This window comes from Nannobrachium achirus, assembly GCF_963921795.1.
Source record: "Nannobrachium achirus genome assembly, chromosome: 18".
Taxonomy (NCBI): Eukaryota; Metazoa; Chordata; class Actinopteri; order Myctophiformes; family Myctophidae; genus Nannobrachium; species Nannobrachium achirus.
In genome coordinates, this window is record NC_137825.1 from 15,549,277 (window position 1) to 15,570,338 (window position 21,062).

The 21,062-nt window shown below is 43.9% G+C and overlaps 1 protein-coding gene across 6 annotated transcripts in view; it reads right to left on the reverse strand.

Moving 5' to 3' along the window:
* Positions 1-2,612: 2,612 nt before the first annotated feature.
* Positions 2,613-21,062, reverse strand: part of tcf7l2 (transcription factor 7 like 2) — a 165,976-nt gene continuing 147,526 nt past the window's right edge. For 2 of the 6 annotated variants that reach the window (XM_080746925.1, XM_080746924.1), the window contains 7 exons: positions 16,317-16,442; positions 15,627-15,786; positions 14,823-14,930; positions 13,911-13,959; positions 11,463-11,513; positions 8,868-8,940; positions 2,613-3,660 (listed from right to left, as the gene is read on the reverse strand). In XM_080746925.1, the coding sequence (XP_080603051.1) occupies positions 3,102-3,660; positions 8,868-8,940; positions 11,463-11,513; positions 13,911-13,959; positions 14,823-14,930; positions 15,627-15,786; positions 16,317-16,442 (1,126 nt within the window). In that variant the 3' untranslated portion in view covers positions 2,613-3,101. Of the gene's footprint in view, positions 3,661-7,961; positions 8,035-8,867; positions 8,941-11,462; positions 11,514-13,910; positions 13,960-14,822; positions 14,931-15,626; positions 15,787-16,316; positions 16,458-21,062 lie in introns of all 6 variants that reach the window. The other 4 variants (XM_080746923.1, XM_080746921.1, XM_080746922.1 and 1 more) reach the window with 2 other exon arrangements.

The window sequence follows — 21,062 nt, forward strand, 5'->3', positions numbered from 1 at the left end:
TATGAGTGGTTTTTCAAAGTTTCAAAGGGTCAGTCATAGCTCCATAGATAGAGTGACTGCCTCGTAAGCAGAAGGCTACAGGTTCAAGTCCCGGCTCTGGCAATGTGCCAAGAAAGTTCTAACAGCATATATATCTATAGGTTTGATTCCTGGCTTTGTTAAAATATCCAGAACTTCTTGGAATCGCTATGAGTGTGTATCCAAAGGGTCAGTCATAGCTCAATGGATAGAGTGACTGCCTGGTTAGCAGAAGGCTACAGGTTCAACTCCTGGCTCTGGCAGTGTGCCAGAGACACACATAGCCTGCTCACCATGACTAACAAAGTGTTGGTAGGGCAATCAGAGGCAGGTGGGAGCGGGTCATTGTGTATGCAGCCTCTAAGAACAGCAGATGGAAACATGCCAATACAAATGTTGAATTGATCCCATAAAAATATGTGCTTTGATTGGCCAGTCAAGGCCAGAAAGTAGTTTTTTGCCACTCAGTAGCTTTCCCGCATAACTTCCGAGTATGATGATGATGTCAAGCACATACCCTCTATATGAACCGCTTGATACCAACAGGATACTGTATTAGAGAAACAGGTAGGCCGTACAAAACACTTCCTTTGGTAGAGAAATGCTCACCTGCAGGGGTGTTGTGTCGCACCAAATTCTGGGCCCTGGGTACAAGGATTCACTGCGTTATTTTGTGCTTTAACTATTGAAAAATAGCAGCTATACAAGCTCACAGGGAGCTTGTAGATCTGCTATTTTTGAAACCTCGTGAAAAGTCTTGTCAGTCTTTGAAGGTTTTTGAAAAACCTATGTTTCTATGTCAGTGGTGCTCAGACTTTTTCATGTGAAGGACCCCCAAAATGATATGTATTTGGCAAGCAAAAGCAAAATTGAGTTACAAATGTTCGCTTAAAAAAATACATAAGTTCAAAGATTTGCACACATTTTCACGACTTTTCAAAAATAGCTAAAGTATAAAATAATTAAGGCCCCTCCACCTTGGGCCCTAGCAACTCAGTCCCACTCCCCCCCTTGCTCACCTGATAGTATGCCCAGACCTTCCGTGTCCTCGTCTATTAGTGAATCAACACAACATAGAGAGACGCCAAAGCACATACTAAGTCGCTTTTATTAATACAGAACTGCATGCTACAGAGACTGTACAGCATAAACATTTATTCATTACAAAAAAAACATGGTTTTTGGAACCATTTTAAAATAACAGAGAAAAATAAAATAAAACAAACCAAAAAATAAAAAAATAAAATAAAATAAAAATAAGAGCATAAAATAGAACAGGAACATCACAGCCGTTAAGGAAACATTCAAACTATTTATCATTAGCATCTTAATAAACCAGAGAAGAAATCGACAGTTTTACAGTCGCGTCATGTCAACTACAATGGCACCGAATGGATGATTCTCTTGTAGTTTTTTTTCTTTTTCTTTTTTTTTCTTTTTTTACAGCCTCTTGCAACATCAACATGCCTATTTTTTTCTATCTACCTATATGTAGTAGTGTACTTAAAAGTGGCAGTTTGTGTATTTTTTTGTATTTAATAGTTTTTTTATGAACCTTCCTAATATACATAATTTTGGCCCTCGTGGGTTTATACAGTATGATGTCCGTCTTTTTATTAAGTTTAAATTTTTAATATTTGACAATCTGCTACCAAACACATTTGTTATAGCAACATTTATACTACATACATAGCAATCTATGTAACGTCACAGCAAAGAATGGTATTGGAAAAAAAAAAAACCTACAGCGTTGTTAGGGGGGGAGAGAGAAAATTATCACAAAATTTGGCACGGAAAAATCTGTACATGAATCTACAGTCTGCGCGATGTGACTGCGATAAAAAGAAGGGCTTTGTTTAGACATGTTTCCAACTACTGAAGACACGGTACCCACTGTCTCTCGTATTCAAGTTTTCTTTTCTTTTTTTGTTTGTTGTAAAATGGCTTATAGACGCATCTGTTGAAATGACGTTTGTGCATACTTCTGTTCATGAGATCTTTACACACGGTACGACTGAGTGGAACCCAGGGTTTCAGCAAGGAAAGAAATTAATCTGTAAAAAAAAAACACAAAAAAAAAAGAAAAAAAAAACGATTTTCCTTTTCAAAACCTCCTTGTAAAAATGGGTCATTCATATATATATAAGTCGCTTACCTTAAGAAAAAATATTTGTACAATGTATTAAGAACAAAAAAAAAAAAAAGGGGACACGTACAAGATACGACAAGCAATCTCTAAAGCAATAAATACTACTGGTCCTAGCGTTGTGACATTTTTGTTTTGAACACCCACAACCCTCCCTCCCACCCCAAACCCTCCCACCTCAAGTCCACCCCAACCTCCCCTCCCTGTTTGACTCCTCCCCCAAGGTAAACAACAAAAAGAAAAAGACAACGCAATGGAACAATGCATATTTAACACAGTAATCCCCCCCCTCCTCCCTCCCAACCCCTATTATTTCTGTACATTTAAACAAGAACAGGTAACATCACAATTAAAGTTGTTCCTCAGAGGTGTCGGCGCAAGCCCCCCCCCCCCCAAAGTACCCTCCCAGGGATCAATAGGTGTCGGTTGATTGGTTCGCAGGCTCGTATTTAATACAAATAATAAAGGAGAACCAACTCTTTTCAAGAAAAAAAAGGGCTCATTGAATTATCTAGCCTACCTTTTTTATAATGTCTTTAAAACCATTTTGAAGTTGAACTATTCTGTTGTGCTGCTTCAACGCTACAAATAAAAAGACAAAACAAAATTCATAAAAATTTGGCAGATTCACAAAGCTATACTACAGCTCATTGTATTATTATCTTTATAATAATTATATATTTTTTTCAATAATGATGGGTCAAATATTGACCAATGAACTTTTAATAAAAACAACTAAAAATCTTTTTTTAAAGCCGTACGGCACAGAAACATAACAAAACAAAACTGAAGTGAAACTCATCAGCGAGAGAGAGAGACAAGAGACGTAGACGTAAGGGCCCGGTCGTTGTGTTCGAACAGAGCTTTAGAAAACGAAACAAAACAAAACAAAAATAAAGAGCTGAAGATCTGGAGTAGTAGAAGAAGAGAAACAGAGCTATTCTATAGACTTGGTCACGAGCGACAGAGGCTGCTGGGCCGTCGTGGAGCTGGGGTGAAGCGAGTGGGAATGACACATCGACGCCAGCGACGGCCGGCCCGCCGCCGAGGAGGAGGAGGAGGAGGAGCCCGGCTGCCGCGAGGACGACGAGACGTCGCCGCGCTCGTTGTGGGCTCCGTTGTGGGAGGAGGAGGAGGAAGAAGCGGCGGCGCCGCCGGGCGTTTTGCGGCCGCCGCCCGAGTTCTCCATCTGAACCAGAGATGGCGGCGGGGGAGGCGGTAGCGGGGGCCCGACTAGGAGGTGGTGGTGGTGGTGGTGGTGCGGGTGGTGGTGGTGCGGGGGGTGGAGTGTCTGGTGGGGATGGTGGGCCGGTTTCATAGTCAGTGAGAGAGGTTGCAATTGTTCAGTCTGAGGTCTGGGCTCTTTCGAGGAAGGGGAAGGAGCCACCGAGGACGAGGGGGAGGAAGGAGGGGAGTCTAGTAAGCTTCCGTCCGAAGAAGGAGGACTGGCACAGCTGCCTTCACCTTGGATGTAGCGAATGCACTTTTTTTTTCTCCTGGAGGTGGGGTGTGGCGGGGTGGGGACCGAGGCGAGGAGAAGAAACACAAAAGAAGAGAAGAGTCTTTTAGCGTCAACGAGTCTTGAAAACTAACAAAAACACAAGGCAAAGCTACTTGAATGCACCGTGCTTTGGTTTTCCACACCGCGCGGAAGATGGTGGCGTTTGGACGCCAGATCTAATGTGCGTGCGTGTTCAGATGTTGATCGCTGCCCTTTTTTAGTTTTGTTCGCTTTGATTGGGTGCATTCAAGTAGCGTTGGGAGCCTTCATGAAGACAATAACGGTCAGCTTCCCAATATCTCCCCAAACCCCTACTAGACAGACAGACAGACAGACAGACAGACAGACAGACAGGAAGGATCAGACAACAGGAAAGTGAGAAGAACCAGGAGACACAAATGATAATGAAAGGAAGCAATGAAAAGTAGCATTCTTTTTCTTTCACCCTGGCGTCCCCCTTATGGACCCATCATTATAAACTTTTTCAAAAATAAGCGAATCACTGCTACGCGTGGGGAGCGCGTAGACCGGCTATTTATCGTCGTACGACGCAGCATAATGGGTTTAAGTGGTTAACGAACGCCCTTTGTGAATGTGTATTGACTACATGTGATTCTTGGCTTAATGTAGTGCGCTCGTCTCGGCAGGGCGAGCAACCTCAAGTTAGGACCCCCCCCCCCCATCTCTGCATCTCTCTACTAGCTCTCTCTTCTCCCAGGGGAACCCAGTTTGGATGCCGAGGCTAAAGAGTCAACAAGATCCACACACTACCTCGTATCTGTCTCCTCCCCAAAGACGTGAATGCGTGCACGCGGGGTCACGGCATTGTGTTTGCATTTCTCGCTTCGGGGTCGGGACCCCTCCTCCCTCCCTCCCTCCCTCCCTCCCCGGTCTGGTGTTGCCCGGGAGCTAAACCCATCCCCTGCTCGGTGGAACCCAGCTCCACAATGCAACTGCACCGCAGGGGGGGTGGGTGGGGGCGGGCGGTTTTAAGAGAACGAAGTGGAGGGGATTGTTGCTCGTCGGCGGTGGCTGTGCTGTTCTGAATGTTGTGTGGAGATTTGGTTAAAGGGGGAATCTCTGCCCAACTCATCTTTATCCTGACCTCTGCATTGACCCTCCCCCTCCTCTCCTCTCTGTCTCTCTGCTCCATCACAAGGATGCCTGAAGGCCATGTGTAGTTTAAGACGGCTAGCTCACAGGGACGGGCAGCGCGGGAGGAAAAGAAAGGAAAGACAAGAAAAAGCTAAGGTGATCCAGAAAGAACGGGAGAACAAAAGAACTGAGAGTAGAGCCGGACGGAGGCCTGTGGAATTCTACTATGTGTGGCCGTTCATTTCAGGGTAAGGCCTGTTTCTCAAGTCATACCCCTGCCTGTACCTGTACTGTACTGTACTACTAGTGTCGCACGGATACGTGTGGGATTGAAGCGAATGCGGAAGAGCAGGGAGATTGAGAATGACAGGATAAGTGGAGATAAAAAAACAAAGTGTGAGGATAAAGTGAAGATACATTGACACTGAGAACTCACGATAACCACGACGGCATGCATGGAAGAATGGGAGAGGAGCATGCATTCCTTGATAAGCCGGACAAAATTATCCGGGAGTGCAAAAAGCACACAACCCCACGGAAGACAACAGGAAAACACGGAGAAAGAAAGCGAGGGATGAGGGAGCGGAGTGTGCCGGGCTTTTAAGTGCTTTGTACCGTTCCTAGCATTGTGAGCCGGAGTGTATTGATTGTCCTTTACCGGAGCAAAAAGCTATCAGTTTGCCCGCGCCGCGGCTTATACGTCTTGTTCTACGGTGTCTTCCGAGTGATAAGTGCCTGTCAAACTGCTACAAATGAGCTAATATCCATTTTTTAACAGACGTATCGATTCATAACATGTGCCCGTGCACACGTTATTGATTTCTCCTCCTCTGGTCTCGGGGGGGAATTACACCAGATGCATCTTTTAGGAAATGGAGCCCGGTGAGGTCGGTCTTTTAACCTCTCGGCTTCCAAGACGAACGCTGAATTACGAGGCCTCTCCCGTCGCCCTGGTCTGTCTTGACTCTCGCCCCGGCTCTCCATCATTTCCCCGCGACTGCCTAAGGAATATATATCAGCTGGAATGGTTGTATCGCTAACATCGCTATGTCGAAGCCACGGCCTGGAAGACGCACACACAATGACAGGCCTAGGGTTGGGACTGTTCTGAAAATGTCATATCACGATTATTGTGACCGAAGAAATCGCGATTTACGATATTAACGCGATAATCAAAATCCATTATACTGGGGCGGAACATTTGCCAAAAAATAGCAGATCTACAAGCTTTGGCTGCAAAGCTTGTAGATCTTGTAGCTTGTAGATCGGCTATTTTTTGGCAAAGACATTTGATAGAGAGTGGAAAAAAAGACGTCAGGTACGTATATTATAAGTACCTTTTACCAATTATAGAGGGTTTAAGTGGTACCGGATATGCAGCTCAGCAAATAAAAGGTGAATTGATCCCAGTGCATGACTGAGGATGATAAGTTAAATCTCCACGATACGATTATCGCGAGTGTTTTTTAATCACGATAAACGATAATATCGCTTATCGTCCCATTCCTAGACAGGCTGCGTGCCGAGTCATTCTCACGTCAAGAAAGATCGTTCAGAAATCGTTATAAAGAGAAGGAAACGGTTAAAAATAAAAGAGGCTACAAATTTGACTCACCTGCCCCCGAACGAAAAACGGAATACCGCGGATCAAAAACGGGCCTCATAAATTGTGAATGAGCACTTCAATTTTTTTGACGTACAAAACCCATCTTAACCGGATCCTGATACTCGAGGCTTATTCAAATAAATCATTACAAAAGAAACAGCCCTGAGATAGCGAAGCATATCAGGTTTTAGCATGCTCCTGATGTACAATACCCAAACGATGTGTGGTAAATGGTTGAGAAAGTCATGTAAGAGAAGAGCGAGAAACAGTGGGTGGATGGGGGGTGGTGGTGGGGGACGTTCAGTGGTGAGGGAGCGGCAGTGCAAGCCAGACACAGAAAAGGGTATTACTTAGCAGAAACAAATACCTACCATGAAAATATTCCCAATTCAAAGACTGCTTGTGTCAGAACAGAAAGACAACAGGTAGGGACTAAGTAAGGGTTATTAGAGAGGAAGATTGGAGGAAGACAAGGAGGAGGAAGAAGAGGAGGAAGAGGAGGAGAAGGAGGAAGAGGGCATAGAAAGAGAGAGTCACTGAACGGGCCCTCTGAGGAAGCAGGGCCAGGTTGGTCAAGCACGACATGGTTATTCCAATTAGGACATACTAGTACTGTACTGCACACGACAGTGGAACTATCTACTGTCTGGCTAGAAAATGGATTTGGACCAAGAACTGTTGGTTTGGGTACAATATTATGAGAATTCATGTTTTCACTGTATTGGCGTATTAAATTAGCCATGTGTATTAGATCAGCCATGCTGTAAATCAGTGGTTCTCAACCTTTTCAGGCCCCCAAAATAATCATATTGTAACTGGGGACCCCCACCAGGCCACCACGCTGACGGGCACTAAGAGTTGAGGCATTACATTTTGTATAACACGGCTCTATTGTGAAAATAGCAGATCTACATGCTCACAACGCCTCGCGTTGCGAGGCGTTGTGAGCATGTAGATCTGCTATTTTTACAATTTCTGCCTCTAAATATTTCACAATTTCAGGACCCACAGGTTGAGAACCACTGCTGTAAATCACGGTTCCTCAAAATCCGGTCCAGGGCAACTCTTGAGAGTGTACCATTTTTCTTTATCTTTGGGATCCCAGTCTACACAGTCAAATTCAACAGATGGAACCATAAGAGTCCCTTTTGGTTCCATTTGTTCACACTCCCAGAGTTGACCCCACTGGTGGTCTCCGGCGGGACCCGGCATCGACAGCCAGCCAGGGGCTGTAAAAGGACAGCTTAACACTGGATCAATGTTTATTATCACCAAAGTCATCTCGTTTGTAAATCCATTTTCTGCCACTCGTTGTGGGGCTTAAAAACAACCTTGTCGTGGGTTTGAAAAGCAGTTTGCGCTGCGTGAGGGGAAGTTTACAGTGTGGAAAGAAAGCCCTCCTTGGTTAAGGCGGGGTGGGGGGAGACAAAAAGGAGCAGAGCAGTTTGCCACATGTTACCACATTGAAGGAGAGACACAGGTTTTTTTTTTTTGTTGTTTTCTCTAGATAGAATATTTCTGTACAAGTAATCAAGGAGGGGAGAAGGAGGCTGCTCATTGTGTCTGTTGCCTCCTCTCACAGATAGGAGTTATACCTGCATGGTTTGCACCATAAACTCAGCTGGTCAAGCCCGAACAAGGCACGACACTTCTTTGGGGTATTTGCATCTGTTAGCCAAAGAGGTAGGACACAACGAACAAACACACGTACGTACACAGTACACACACACACACACACACAAACAAACACACACGCGCACACACAGACAAAACGGAAAAAACAAAAACGAGGAAAGAAAAAAAGAAAACGGGACACGTCATTGCACAGACACAAACACGTGGCCAGGGCTTAGGTTTAGGCTGGTTGACACTGGGACATCCTCCTCCGCGACATTTCTTTTGACCAAGCCATCAATCATCACGTCAACTCCTCCTCCGCCGACACTGCCATGTCTGGATCCCTCACCATCCTCCAAAAAAAGGAGGTGAGGTTGGGGGGTTATGCTTTTGTCCTGTAATCAAACCCACTCGGTGATAAATATGGAGTGACAATCCAACTGTGAAACTGTACCGGCGAGGGTCCCATTTTCACACTTTCAGAGTTGGATTGATGCCCAGGGTTTGGTGGTCTGTGGGCAGGCTTTTTTTTCCAGTTTGTTGCACAAACAGAGCCTCACATTCATTCCATACACACCCTTCTTCCAAAAGAAAAGGTGTAAGAATCCCCCCCACCCTTAAAACGAAACAGAATCCTACTGATTGGCGCCTACGTATAAGAGGCAAGCTACAGCAGACTGGCAGGGTTGGCGTGGCTGGAGGAAGCCGAGAGGTGATGGTGGTGATAGCCTGGCCGTCAGACAGATGGGACAGACAAACCGTGGCGCGGTAAGAGAGGCAGCGACAGAGAGAGGACGAGGGAGGAGGAGGAGAATGGTCCCAGCGTTCAGTGGAGCCCAGCCTTCGCCTGGCCCCCGGCCGGTGCGGGCGGACACCGTACACACCTGCATGGGCCACACCAGTTATTCTGTTGGTCGAGGCCAAAGCGCGCTCGACACTTCTTAGGAGCGCTCAGGTCTGATGATGAGGTAATAACGGGGGGGTGAGGAGGGGGGGGGGGGGCAAGGGAGGAGTGGGAGTGGGGGGGGAGGGGACGGGGGGGAAGCCAGCACAGAGGAGGAGGAGGAGGAGGAGGAGAAATGGAACCAAAAAAACAGGGGAAGAGGAAAAAAAAGTAAATAAAACAAATAAATAAATGAAGATAGAAATAAAGGGGAGAAAGAATAGACACCAGGTGAATCCGTGAAGCTTTTGCTGTGGCTTATTCAAGATAAATTAATCCCCCCCCCCCCCCCCTCCTCCACCCACCACCCCCATCATCATCATCCATCCCCCAGTTTACATTCTACCAGATGCAAGCCATTTGTCAAGAGATCTCAAGTATGCATTTTTTTAGGCCTAGAATTATTGAATGCTTTAACTATTGAAAAATAGCAGATATACAAGCTTGCAGCGTGGCACCGAGTGCCGCGCTGCGAGCTTGTAGATCTGCTATTTTTGAAAAAGTTGTGGAAATGTGTGCAAATCTTTGAATGTATGTATTTTTAAAGCGAACGTTTGTAACTCAAATTTTGCTTCTGGGGGGTCCCTGGAACTAGATATTTTGAGATGAGGGTCCGTGGCCAAATAAATATCAGTTTGGGGGTCCTTGACATGAAAAGGTTTGAGAACCACTGACATAGTAGTCTCTCAAGAACAGACTAACTGAGCTCCAGTTAAGTGAAAAGGACCCTTTCTTTGACGATGGCTGGCCAGATTGCTGACATAGAAACATGGGTTTTTCAAAAGAATCTTAGGAGAATTCAAAAGACACTTATAGAATCGGGTCAAAATTCAAATTTTCACGATTTTTCAAAAATAGAAGATCTACAAGCTCGCAGCGCGGCACTCGGTGCCGCGCTGTGAGCTTGTATATCTGCTATTTTTCAATAGTTAAAGCATAAAATAATGATACACAATAATGTGTACCCGTTCTAAATGGGTTAAGAGAATGCACAGACTGTCAGAAGAACACGGGTTAGAGTGTGTTTTCAGACGTTAGGGGAAAACCAATCAAAATGCAGGCAAAAAAAGGCTCAAATCGTAAAGTGTGCAAACGAGTCAAAGCAGTAGCTTTTTTTTTTTTTTTCAATCATGAACTTGATCATGATCTACAACTCTTGTTTGGAAATAGGAAATAAAAAAAGTAGTAGTAGTGCTTATTTGTTAGAGCGAGCGTAACAAAGGGGTGGGGAGGTGGAGGGGAAGTGGGGTTGAATGCACTGCATTGCTTTACAAAACTAGCTGTTTGTCAAAAAGCTGTGTTATTTGAAAAAGGTTGGGGTTCAAGGTGGCAGGAGCAAAAGCAGTAATAGAAGGAGGCCGTTTCAGACAGCAAGAAAATAAAAGAATCTAGTCCTCAGGTATCAAACAGCCCACAGCATCACTGACCACCACAGTGAACTGGGTGTCACTGTGGAACTCCAGGCTGTAATGTAGTCATTATCAGACCCAGATATCAAGTAACAAGAACCCAAAGGTTAGGCTTTCATTTTGTGCCTTGTCGTCCGACTCTTTCAACAATACCGTGATTTGCCTCGTCACTCTGTTCAGTTGACAATGTCATTTTTGCCAAGGCGAAAGAGTTGTGCAACAAAGAACAAAATTAGCCTTTTAGAATGTTGTGCTGCAGGCGTTTGAATCTGGGTCTAGTCTTGATTATAGGCGGTTCTAAAAAGAGGGTATAGGCCGAATTCATGCTGGCCTAGTAGAGTAGGCACAGGCACAGCTACAGAAAGCATAGATTAAGGAGGTTTACCCTGACGTCATAACAGATCATAGTTCACAAGCTAGCTTTAAACCATTTTTTAAACCTGGGGTCCCTATTTTGGGCAAGTCATTATACATTTTCAAAAAATTGCGGTAAATGTACAAGTTGTGAGCTTGTAAATTGGCTACTATGGTTATTCCTGATATGAATAAGTATCGTCGTTGTCGGGTGGAAACCTTGCATGTCCAAAACGTTGGTTTTTATCATTTAAAAGAATGTACTAAACTATTGAAAACAGCCGATCTATAAGCAGACAACGCTTTGCGGTGCGAGGCGTTGTGTGCTTGTAGATCTGCTGTTTTCACTACTTTTGTGCGATGGCCTTGTATGATGAAACTTTGCGAAAGAATTTACAAATTTGAAACTTGGAGATACGAGGTTTCTGACCGACAGCTACGATATACTGTAGTGCTGAGCTAACTCCTTCAACTAATGTGAATAATAGCAATAATTTAAAATCAAACTTAACTTTTTCTAACAAACAATAGCAACATTTTGTTTTTGAAAGAAAAGAAAGCAGCAAACAAAAGCAAATAGAAAAATTATTCTTTTTTTAAAAAGGAATCGTAGCATTTAAGCTTAGGACTGCTCTCAACATTCTACAACTGGCATATTCACGGAGGATACATGAATAAAATAAATAAATAAATACAACATGAATTATAAGATAAGAAGGAATAAAAAAAAAACATCAGTTAGTAGAATTTAATACCATAAATGACATTAGCACCTGTAATCGGAGGGAGTGAAAGGCAAGGGTTTGGAAAATATTCTCTGTGTTCTGAAAAAAAAGAACAGATAGAGAAGGGCTTCAAGAAGCGATCCAAAACACCCAGAACCAGAACGCAGAACACAAAAAAATAAAATAAAAAATAAAGATTGTCATTTTAGTCCTTGTCAACAACATGATCAGAAGGAATTATAAATAAAAAAAGGATGGATAAATAAATAAATAGCATTAGCAAACCTCCTTAATTTTAAAAAGACGTGGATGGGATTTTTAGTTTTATGTTGGTATTAAAAGCATGCGTGAAGGCAAGCGGAGGGAGGGGGGGGGTTAAGGTGGGGAGGGGGGGGGGGGCAGGCAAACACATATGCATGCACAGAGACGCACGCACGCACACACACACACACACACACACACACACACACAGTACAAGCAGGATCTATCTGCAGGGTACAGGCATGATAACACGGAACCAAGCGCGCACACACACACACACCACACATACTGTACACGCGCGCGCGCACACACACACACACACACACACACACACACACACACACACACACACACACACACACAGACTGGCAAACGTTAATGGCTCTCACAATGCTTAGATTTCACGTTCTCAAAACACACCGTATCACAGTATCACAATGCTGGGGGCAAAGGGGGGGGGGGGGGGGGGGGGTGAGATGGAGTTGGGAGAGGGAGGGGGGGGGGGAGGGGGGGGGGGGGGGGGGGTTAGGAGGGAGGAGGAGGAGGAGGGGGGCTGGGTTTGGGGATCATGCATATTCAATTATTATTAGCTGGGGAGAGGCTTGGGACGTATGGGAGGGGTTACAAGCAACTCTACCATGTCAATATTGCATGGGGTAGCAGAACTACATTCAAGAACATAATAATAATGTTAATGTTAAATAACCATTTATGCCTAGGATTATTGAATGCTTTAACCAGTGAAAAATAGCAGATATACAAGCTCAAAGCTTGTAGATCTGCTATTTTTGAAAAAGTCGTGAAAATGTCGTGCAAATCTGTGACTATGTATTTTCAAAGAGCACGTTTGTAACTCAAATTTTGCTTCTGGGTGGTCCCTGGAACTAAATATTTTGAGATGGGTGTCCGTGGCCAAATAAATATCATTTTGGGGGGTCCTTCATATGAAAAGGTTTGAGAACCACTGACATACAGTAGTCTCTCAAGAACAGACTAACTGAGCTCCAGTTAAGTGAAAAGGACCTTTTCTTTGACGATGGCTGGCCAGATTGCTGACACAGAAACACATAGGTTTTTCAAAAAAACCTTAGAAGGATTCAAAAGACACTTATAGAATCGGGTCAAAATTCTAATTTTCACGATTTTTCAAAAATAGCAGATCTACAAGCTCACAGCGCGGCACTCGGTGCCGCGCTGTGAGCTTGTATATCTGCTATTGTTCAATAGTTAAAGCATAAAATAATGATACACAATAATGTGTACCCGTTCTAAATGGGTTAAAAACACATGTACACACACTTGAGGCAGGCACAATAATACAATAATAAGAAGCTCAAAATAAAACAAAAAAACACTCCAACCCTGGCATCCCTCATTTATGGGCAAGTCATTATAGACCAAAACGTCTCCAAAACGTTCAGAAGATAGCCGATCTACAAGCCGCACCGCCGCCATGTGCTGTGTGCCAGCTTGCAGATCAGCTAATTCTAAAAACATTTTTTTTTTTTTGCACCCGAAAATGTTGGAAAACAGGGCTGAAGTGATTAAAGCTGCAATCCGTAACTTTCAAAGATTCCAAACTGAGGTCTCCCCATACAAGTGCCATAACTTGACCTTCAGGTAGTGCCACTTGTCGACCACTAGTGGTTGTTAAGAAGTATATTCAATTCAATTAAAAACGTTATGGATTGCAGCTTTATGACATGTCACACAGTGTTAATCTTGACAGCAAACTTTGATTTAGTTTAATCATAGTCTTTTAGTTGCAGGTTCAGTCGACTAAATAGCATATGATTTTAGTCGACTAAATGTACAGTTCATTTCGTCAACAAAAATGAATGTTGGCGGGCCTTGATGGCGTCGTAATGGCTAATTTTACACTTGGTTGTATGCTGAAAATGGCCAATCTACAAGCTCACAACGCGTTGTGAGCTTGTAGATCTGCTATTTTCAGAGAGCAACACCCTAGCACAACCAAACATAAAATTACCTGTCTTTTATTTCTACTTGATATCTTCTCCACTAGTCCGCCCTTTTTTTAATTGAAGAAATTGTCGATATATTTAGTCTTAGTCATCAAAGCTTAGCTTTCGTCAGTAGTAGCCGACAAACATGTTTCGTCATAGTTTTTAGTCGAAATTAATAGTTTTAGTCAAAATTAACACCGATGTCAAACAATGGCGGACACATGATGGCACTCTCCTCTAACGTGAGAGATCACTGAGGCTTGCTTACCGTTGCCCTCTGCTTGCTGCTTCTCCCTTTTTCTCTTCTTCTTTTTCCCCTGTTGGTTACATGCCAAAAAAATAGAAAGAGAAAAGAAAAAAAAAGAGAAGATAGTAACAGACAGGAACCTTAGTTATTATATTGTAGAGGACCAGTACCACAAACTTATTTGTTTTATCAATCATTCTTTCTTTCTTTACCCTCTATCTGACTTTCTGAAATGCCTTTTTCTGCCCTCTGGTTTATAACAGCCACGGCAGGCCAGCAAGCATTCAATGTTCCCTTCACTCTTTTTTAATACGTTCCTTTCTTCTTTTGCTGCTGGTCTTTTGTCTTGTTTCTTCATCTTTCTCTTAGACATTATGGGCTCAGTGTGTGTGTGTGTGTGTGTGTGTGTGTGTGTGTGTGTGTGTGTGTGTGTGTGTGTGTGTGGTAGACAAGATTTCTCTAGTCTCCACTGGTTAACCACATGCACCCTGGCGACCCTATTCTGGGGGCAAGCATTCGAAATAAATAGCACATCTCACAAGCTCACAATTTGTGAGCCTGTATGTGGATCAGCTATTTTTGGCTTTTAAGCGTTCAACTCCAGTAATGGACACAAAATGATGAGCCCTCCCGGCCATTTGTATTGTTTATGTAGCTTCTGCAGCAGAGCTAAGCTACCAGGATGATAGTGGCTTATCATCAGCAATAACTAGCTAGCTTTATCAGGATGGCACCGTTACATGTGGCGCCAGGACAGTTAGGCATCTTTGAATTAAGCTCCGCGTCCACTTTGTCAAGTCTCAAAAGAGCTAAGAAGACAATCAAGAAAGGTAAAGGAACAGGGTTTGGGGCCTAGTAGCTAAAAAGTTAAAAAAATAACTCTTTGCTCCGTGAGAAAGCAGGACATTACGACTTGTAAACTTCAAAACTTACATAGTTATCTCGCGCTGACCAGCCGGGGTAGAGCTGCATGTGAAGCTGTCGTTCTTTCCTGGCCAGTTCGTAGTACTTGGCCTGCTCCTCTCGTGTTAGCGCGTGCCACTGTGGAGCCACAGAAACCACTTTGTTTTCACTTTGTTGAATCAATACAAATAATACAAAATGATTTATTTTAACGTCACGGTGTGTGGAATTCATGATCACTGTTTTCTAGGGGTGTAACGATATAGTTAACTGAATCGAAAAATCTTTTTTAATTTGCAATGATCTACTATATCAATATGCAAAAGCAAATAATCGATTGTATGGAAACTAAGTATGTGTGCCTTTTATTTAGCTATTTTAAGAGGGAACATGAAAAAGAGGAGTCTAATTACTTTTCCATTCCATATAGCTACTCTTGGTCTATTGATAAATGTGTGTAATATCTGTGTTCATGTCAAGGTGCGGGTTTGTCCATGTGTTGTAATATACTGCAATGTCTATGTATTTGCTAAATGATCACAGTATTTACTTATTTATATCCATAATATTCAATTTTTACCTTAGAAAACCTGCTCAATTGACACGTTTCACATAGATTTAATGTCTTTGCTAAATAGTTACCATATCGATTTTAAATCATTGAATGGAATCGCATCGCCATGAATGAATCAATATCGTCCATGTATCGTATCGTCAACCATGTATCAAATCGTTGTTCAAATGTATCGTTACACCCCTACTGTTTTCGATATCGCTTAAGTTTACAATTAAAGCAGCCATTTCTGGTGTTGAAGTAAGACTGTAGTGTCTTACCCTTCGTCCCAGGATCTGGTTAATGGCGGCGCTCTCCTTCAGCGTACACTCCGCCACCACCTTGGCTCGCATCTCCTTCATGTACAGCATGAAGGCGTTGAGGGGCTTCTTTATGTGGGGCTGCTTTTTCTTCTCCTCCTCCTTTTTCTGGTCGTGTTTCCTGGACAGGAAAAGGCTAGCCGAGTCAAAAAAAGGCCACACGGTTCAACATGCGTGGATAAACGAGAGAAGATAACTTGTATATCTGCTATTAGACAAATAGCTATTGAAAAATAGCAGATATACAAGCTCGCAATGCAGCACCAAGTGCCGCGCCAGCTCGCAGCTTGTAGTTCTGCTATTTTTGACATATCTGGAAATCTTTGAATATCTTTTTAAAAGCGAACATTTGTAACTCAAATATTTGCTTCTGGGTGGTCCCTAGAACACCATATTTTGAGATGGGGGGCCAAATACATGTCATTTTGGGGGTCCTTGACATGAATACGTTTGAGAACCACCGACATAGAAACATAGGTTTTTTCAAAAAACCTTAGAAAGATTTAGAAGAGTCTTAGAAAGACTTATAGAATCGGGTCAAGATATTCAAAGAAGATTTCTTTCAAAAATAGCAGAATTACAAGCTCGCAGCTGTGAGCTTGTAGATCTGCTATTTTTCAATAGATATAAAGCATAAAAGAAACTACTCACGAGCTGTTGAGGGAGCTGATGTCGCTGTGGGAGGACTCCTGCTTGACGTTGGGCGTGACGATGGCCGGGTGGGGGATGCCCGTCGTGTGCAAACCGTGGTGCGAGGGGACCATGTGCGGGGGGAATCTGGAGGACAGAAAACTGTGTAAATCGTCAGAGTGGATACGGGTGAAATGGGAGAGATGAGACACATTATGCATGTATGTTATAACACAACAAGACCATACACTTTTAACCACTTTCAAGCTGACCCGGAAAGAGTTTAAAAACAAAATCTCAATACATTTTCTTTTAATAGCGACAAAGTACAGTATATTATTTAGGCTTAAGTGGTTAACGATTGTCCGGGGCCTTAAAGGACAACTCCGCCCTAAATCACTTCTAGGCTAATTTTCCTACTTATATTGATCCCAAAAGACTGTTCATGGGGTCCATTAGGCAGAAATGCCCCTGTTGTCCAGTTTCCCCAGCAGAACCCAGCAGCCCTCATAGCATAGAGTGGAGCCTATAAGCCTATCGCTTTTACACTATTGGTTGTGGTCAAAAGTGATTTATTTTTTCATGAATGTGATACTAGTTGTCATTACTAACACATCCATGCCTTGGTTGTCCCACACAAGCCACCACAATCTCATAAATCATGTTTTGGGCTGAGCATTCGGCACAACTGCCAATCAAAGTGACTGTACTGGCCAATCACAGGGCATCTTTTCTGGGACTTGGCAAAACACACAAAAGCTCTGTTTAGCAGAGTGTGGTGGCTTTTGTGGGACAACGATGACATGGATGTGTTTGTAATGACAACTAGTAACACATTCATGAAAAATAAAAACACTTTTGACCACAACAAATAGTATAAAAGCCATAGGCTTATAGGCTCCACTCTATGCTACAGTATGAGAGCTGCTGGGTTCTGCTGGGGAAACTGGACAACAGGGGCATTTCTGCCTAATAGACCCCATGGACAGTAATTTTGGATCAATATAAGTAGGAAAATTAGCCTAGAAGTTATTTAGGGCGGAGTTGTCCTTTAACTTATGTATTTTCTCGAAAGGAATTCTCGATCGAGACGCTTTTTTGAATTCCTTTCCACCGGAACGTACTTGGCCCCCGGCCGCAAAGACAGTAACACCCCAACCATGCACACATTACAGTTCAGTACAGTACAGTATGTTTAGGCTGACCCCTAAAATTGTTCTTCACAAGCAAAAAGTGAATTTAATTTCCGCTTTCATAAAGTGCAGTTTGCACCAGTCAAATGTATTGCACTTAGGGATCTTAGGGACCAGCCTATAGAAGTATACAAAGGCACACATATACATTTTCTGTAATTCACACAAACAATTATAGAAATCCATCACATTCACGAGTCACAGAACAGTTGTATTGTGTGGCAGCAAGAAGGGGCAGCTGAAAGCGTGAGGATAAAAAAAACTCTCAAGCCATTTGTGATTGATCCAAATTGGTCCTGCACACAACCCTCCTCATCCTAGTTAAAACGTGCAGGGTTTACATTGTCTATATCCAAAGGGCTTTGAAATGTGTGTTACTTTCCCCCTCTCACTCACTCACTCATTCACACCAAGGTGAAGGTACCACCCTCATTGGAAGCAGTTAGGTGTACAGTTGCTTGCAGGGGTGTCGCACCAAATTCTGGGCCCTGGCCTGGGTACAATGATTCACTCACATTTTGTGCTTTAACTATTGAAAAATAGCAGATGAGAGCTTGTAGATCTGCTATTTTTGAAGAAAATCGTGAAAAGTCTTTGAATATCTTGACCCGATTCTATAAGCGTCTTCTAAATCTTTCTAAGGTTTTTGAAAAAAAAAAAAGAAACAATGTTTCTATGTCAGTGGTGCTCAAACTTTTTCATGTGAAGGACCCCTAAAATGATATGTATTTGGCCACAGACAACCATCTCAAAATACAATTTAAGTTACAAAAGTTCACTTTAAAAATACATATATTCAAAGATTTGCACATATTTTCCACAACTTTTCAAGATCAGCAGATCTAGAAGCTTGGGCCCTCGCGAACCCAGTCCCACTCCCCCCCCCCTTGTGACGCCCCTGGTTGCTGGCTCAATGACACTTTGACACAAAGTCAGAAAGAGCCAGGAACTCCTGACTGCCTTGATGGTTGCCTCCGCCATCGATGTGTCAATGAATCAATGGGTGAACGATGTGTCAATGAATCAATGGGTGAACGATGTGTCAATGAATCAATGGGTGAACGATGTGTCAATGAATCAATGGGTGAACGTAACACACATTATAAACCTCCGTGCTTTAATGTGCTATGGAAATGAAGGCCATTCATCACTTGAAATGAAAAATATGAATAACAATAAACACGTGTGTGGAGGCTGTACAAGGATCAAAACTATCAATGACCTTTTTTATCTATTTTCTTTTAATCTTTGTATTCCTCCAATCATCTTTGATCCTTCACCTGTCACAGCTTCCCCTGAAACACTGGCTATGGATAAACTTCAATGATTACAGCTGACAGGGACCACCTCTGTGTGTGTGTGAGTGTGTGTGTGTGTGTGTGTGTGTGTGTGTGTGTGTGTGTGTGTGTGTGTGTGTGTGTGTGTGTGTGTGTGCGCGCGCACGTGTGTTCACACACACAGGAAAAGTTGCGACAACGCAATTACACGCCTTAAGAGTATTTCAAACTCTGCGTGTGTGTGTTTACAGTACGTTGGCCTCTGTGACGCGTGACTGTACGGCAACGGCGGGGAGAGAGAGAGAGAGAGAGAGAGAGAGAGAGAGTAGGATGAAGGAATAGGATATGGTGGTGGGGTGGAGGGGAGGGGAGGGGAGGGGAGGGGAGAACGGTATTTGTGGGGGGGCACACGGGAGGGGGAGGAATAATTCGTCTTCTCTCTTTTTTTTTAACAGCTCATTATCGGGCTGTGTCTGGGCTGCTATGGCTCCGAGCCAGAATATAATGATGGGGATAAACTAGTCCAGGAACAGCTACTTGCTGTCGGAGGCCATCTCAGGGGAGTGCCAGAGCACCGACTCCCCCCTCAAACTCTCTCTCTCTCTCTCTCTCTCTGCTTTCCCCCCGCGCTCCGTTCATCAGACACTGTGCTGTTTGTGCCATGTCATCCGCTGATGGGAGGAGAGCGTGGTGGCAGCAGCGGCACATTGCACAGATCGCCCATCATTAGGGCCGCTGTGTTTTTCCCCCCGCTATCGCTCTCTCTCTCTCTCTCTTCCTCCTTCCCTCCTTCTCTCTTCTCTCCCTCCCTCTCTCTCTCTATCCCTCTCTCTCTCTCTCTCTGTGTGTGCACTTGTTAAAATTTCCTCCATTCTAAGATCTGGATTCTTTTTTTTTTCTCTCCCCCTCACCGCCCCCACCCCACCGCTCCGCTCCCTCCGCTTGGCCCAGGTTATGGTTTAAACATGACGGCCATCCCTTTGAAGCGCGGGGGCATCACCGCCGCCATCATCATCATCATCTTCCTGGACTCATCATTGCCGAGCGCCGCACCTTGGACCAATTTAACCAACACAGAGAGAGAGAGACCCCCACCCCAACATACCCCCCCCCCCCCCACCCCCGGGCATCGAGGTCTACATCTCAATCTGAAACCTAGCACTGTGGCTATAGTGGAAGGGATTTTCTTTTTTTTTTTTTTGGTGGGGGTGGGTGGGGGGTCACAGCAAGGCCCGGTATCAGCCCAGTGCCATTTAATTGCCAACGTGAGGCGGGTAGCCCCCTCTGTGCCTGTTTAATGTGTAATGACTGAGAGAGAGAGAGAGAGAGAGAGAGAGAGAGAGAGGCAGGTTGATGGAGGGGGGGGGGGGGGGGGGGTTACATATCAAAGGGCAGGCTTAGGCGTTAAGGGGGCGAGGGGAGGTGGGCTTACATATCCAGCCACCTGTCACGGGGGCGCGAGCGTGCACGCAAGCACACACACACACACACAAAGATAATGGTCTTGTACTTGGTCCAACCTCATTATCAGAATAATGTCTTTCATTGGCTCTGATGACCGTGTCTGCTCTCCTCGGCTCTGCTCCGCTCTCTGCTCTTGGTGGAGGATGTATTTTTTAACCCATTTAGGCCTAGAATTGTTGAATGCTTTAACCAGTGAAAAATAGCAGATATACAAGCTCGCAGTGCGGCACTCTTGGAAAAAGTCGTGAAAATGTGTGCGAATCTTTGAATATATGTATTTTTAAAGCAAACGTTTGTAACTAAAATTTTGCTTCTGGGTGGTCCCTGGAACTAAATATTTTGAGATGCGGGTCCGTGGACAAATACATATAATTCTGGGGGTCCTTCACATGAAAAGGTTTGAGAACCTCTGACATAGTAGTCTCTCAAGAACAGACTAACTGAGCTCCAGTTGAAGTGAAAAGGACCTTTTCTTTGACGATGGCCGGCCAGATTGCTGACACATAGAAACATAGGTTTTAAAAAAAAACTTAGAACGATTCAAAAGACACTTATAGAATCGGGTCAACATTCTAATTTTCACGATTTCTTCAAAATCGAACCTCTGTTCGAAGTGGAGCTGTGTGTGTGTGTGTGTGTGTGTGTGTGTGTGTGTGTGTGTGTGTGTGTGTGTGTATTGCAGTTGATGCTCAGGGCAGGCTAGACTCAACAGCACCTCTCTGGTCACCCAGGGTTACTACATACAGGCTACATACAGACCCACAGACCCACCCACCCACCCACATACCCACATACCCACATACCTACACACACGGCCACGTATAGGGGAGCTT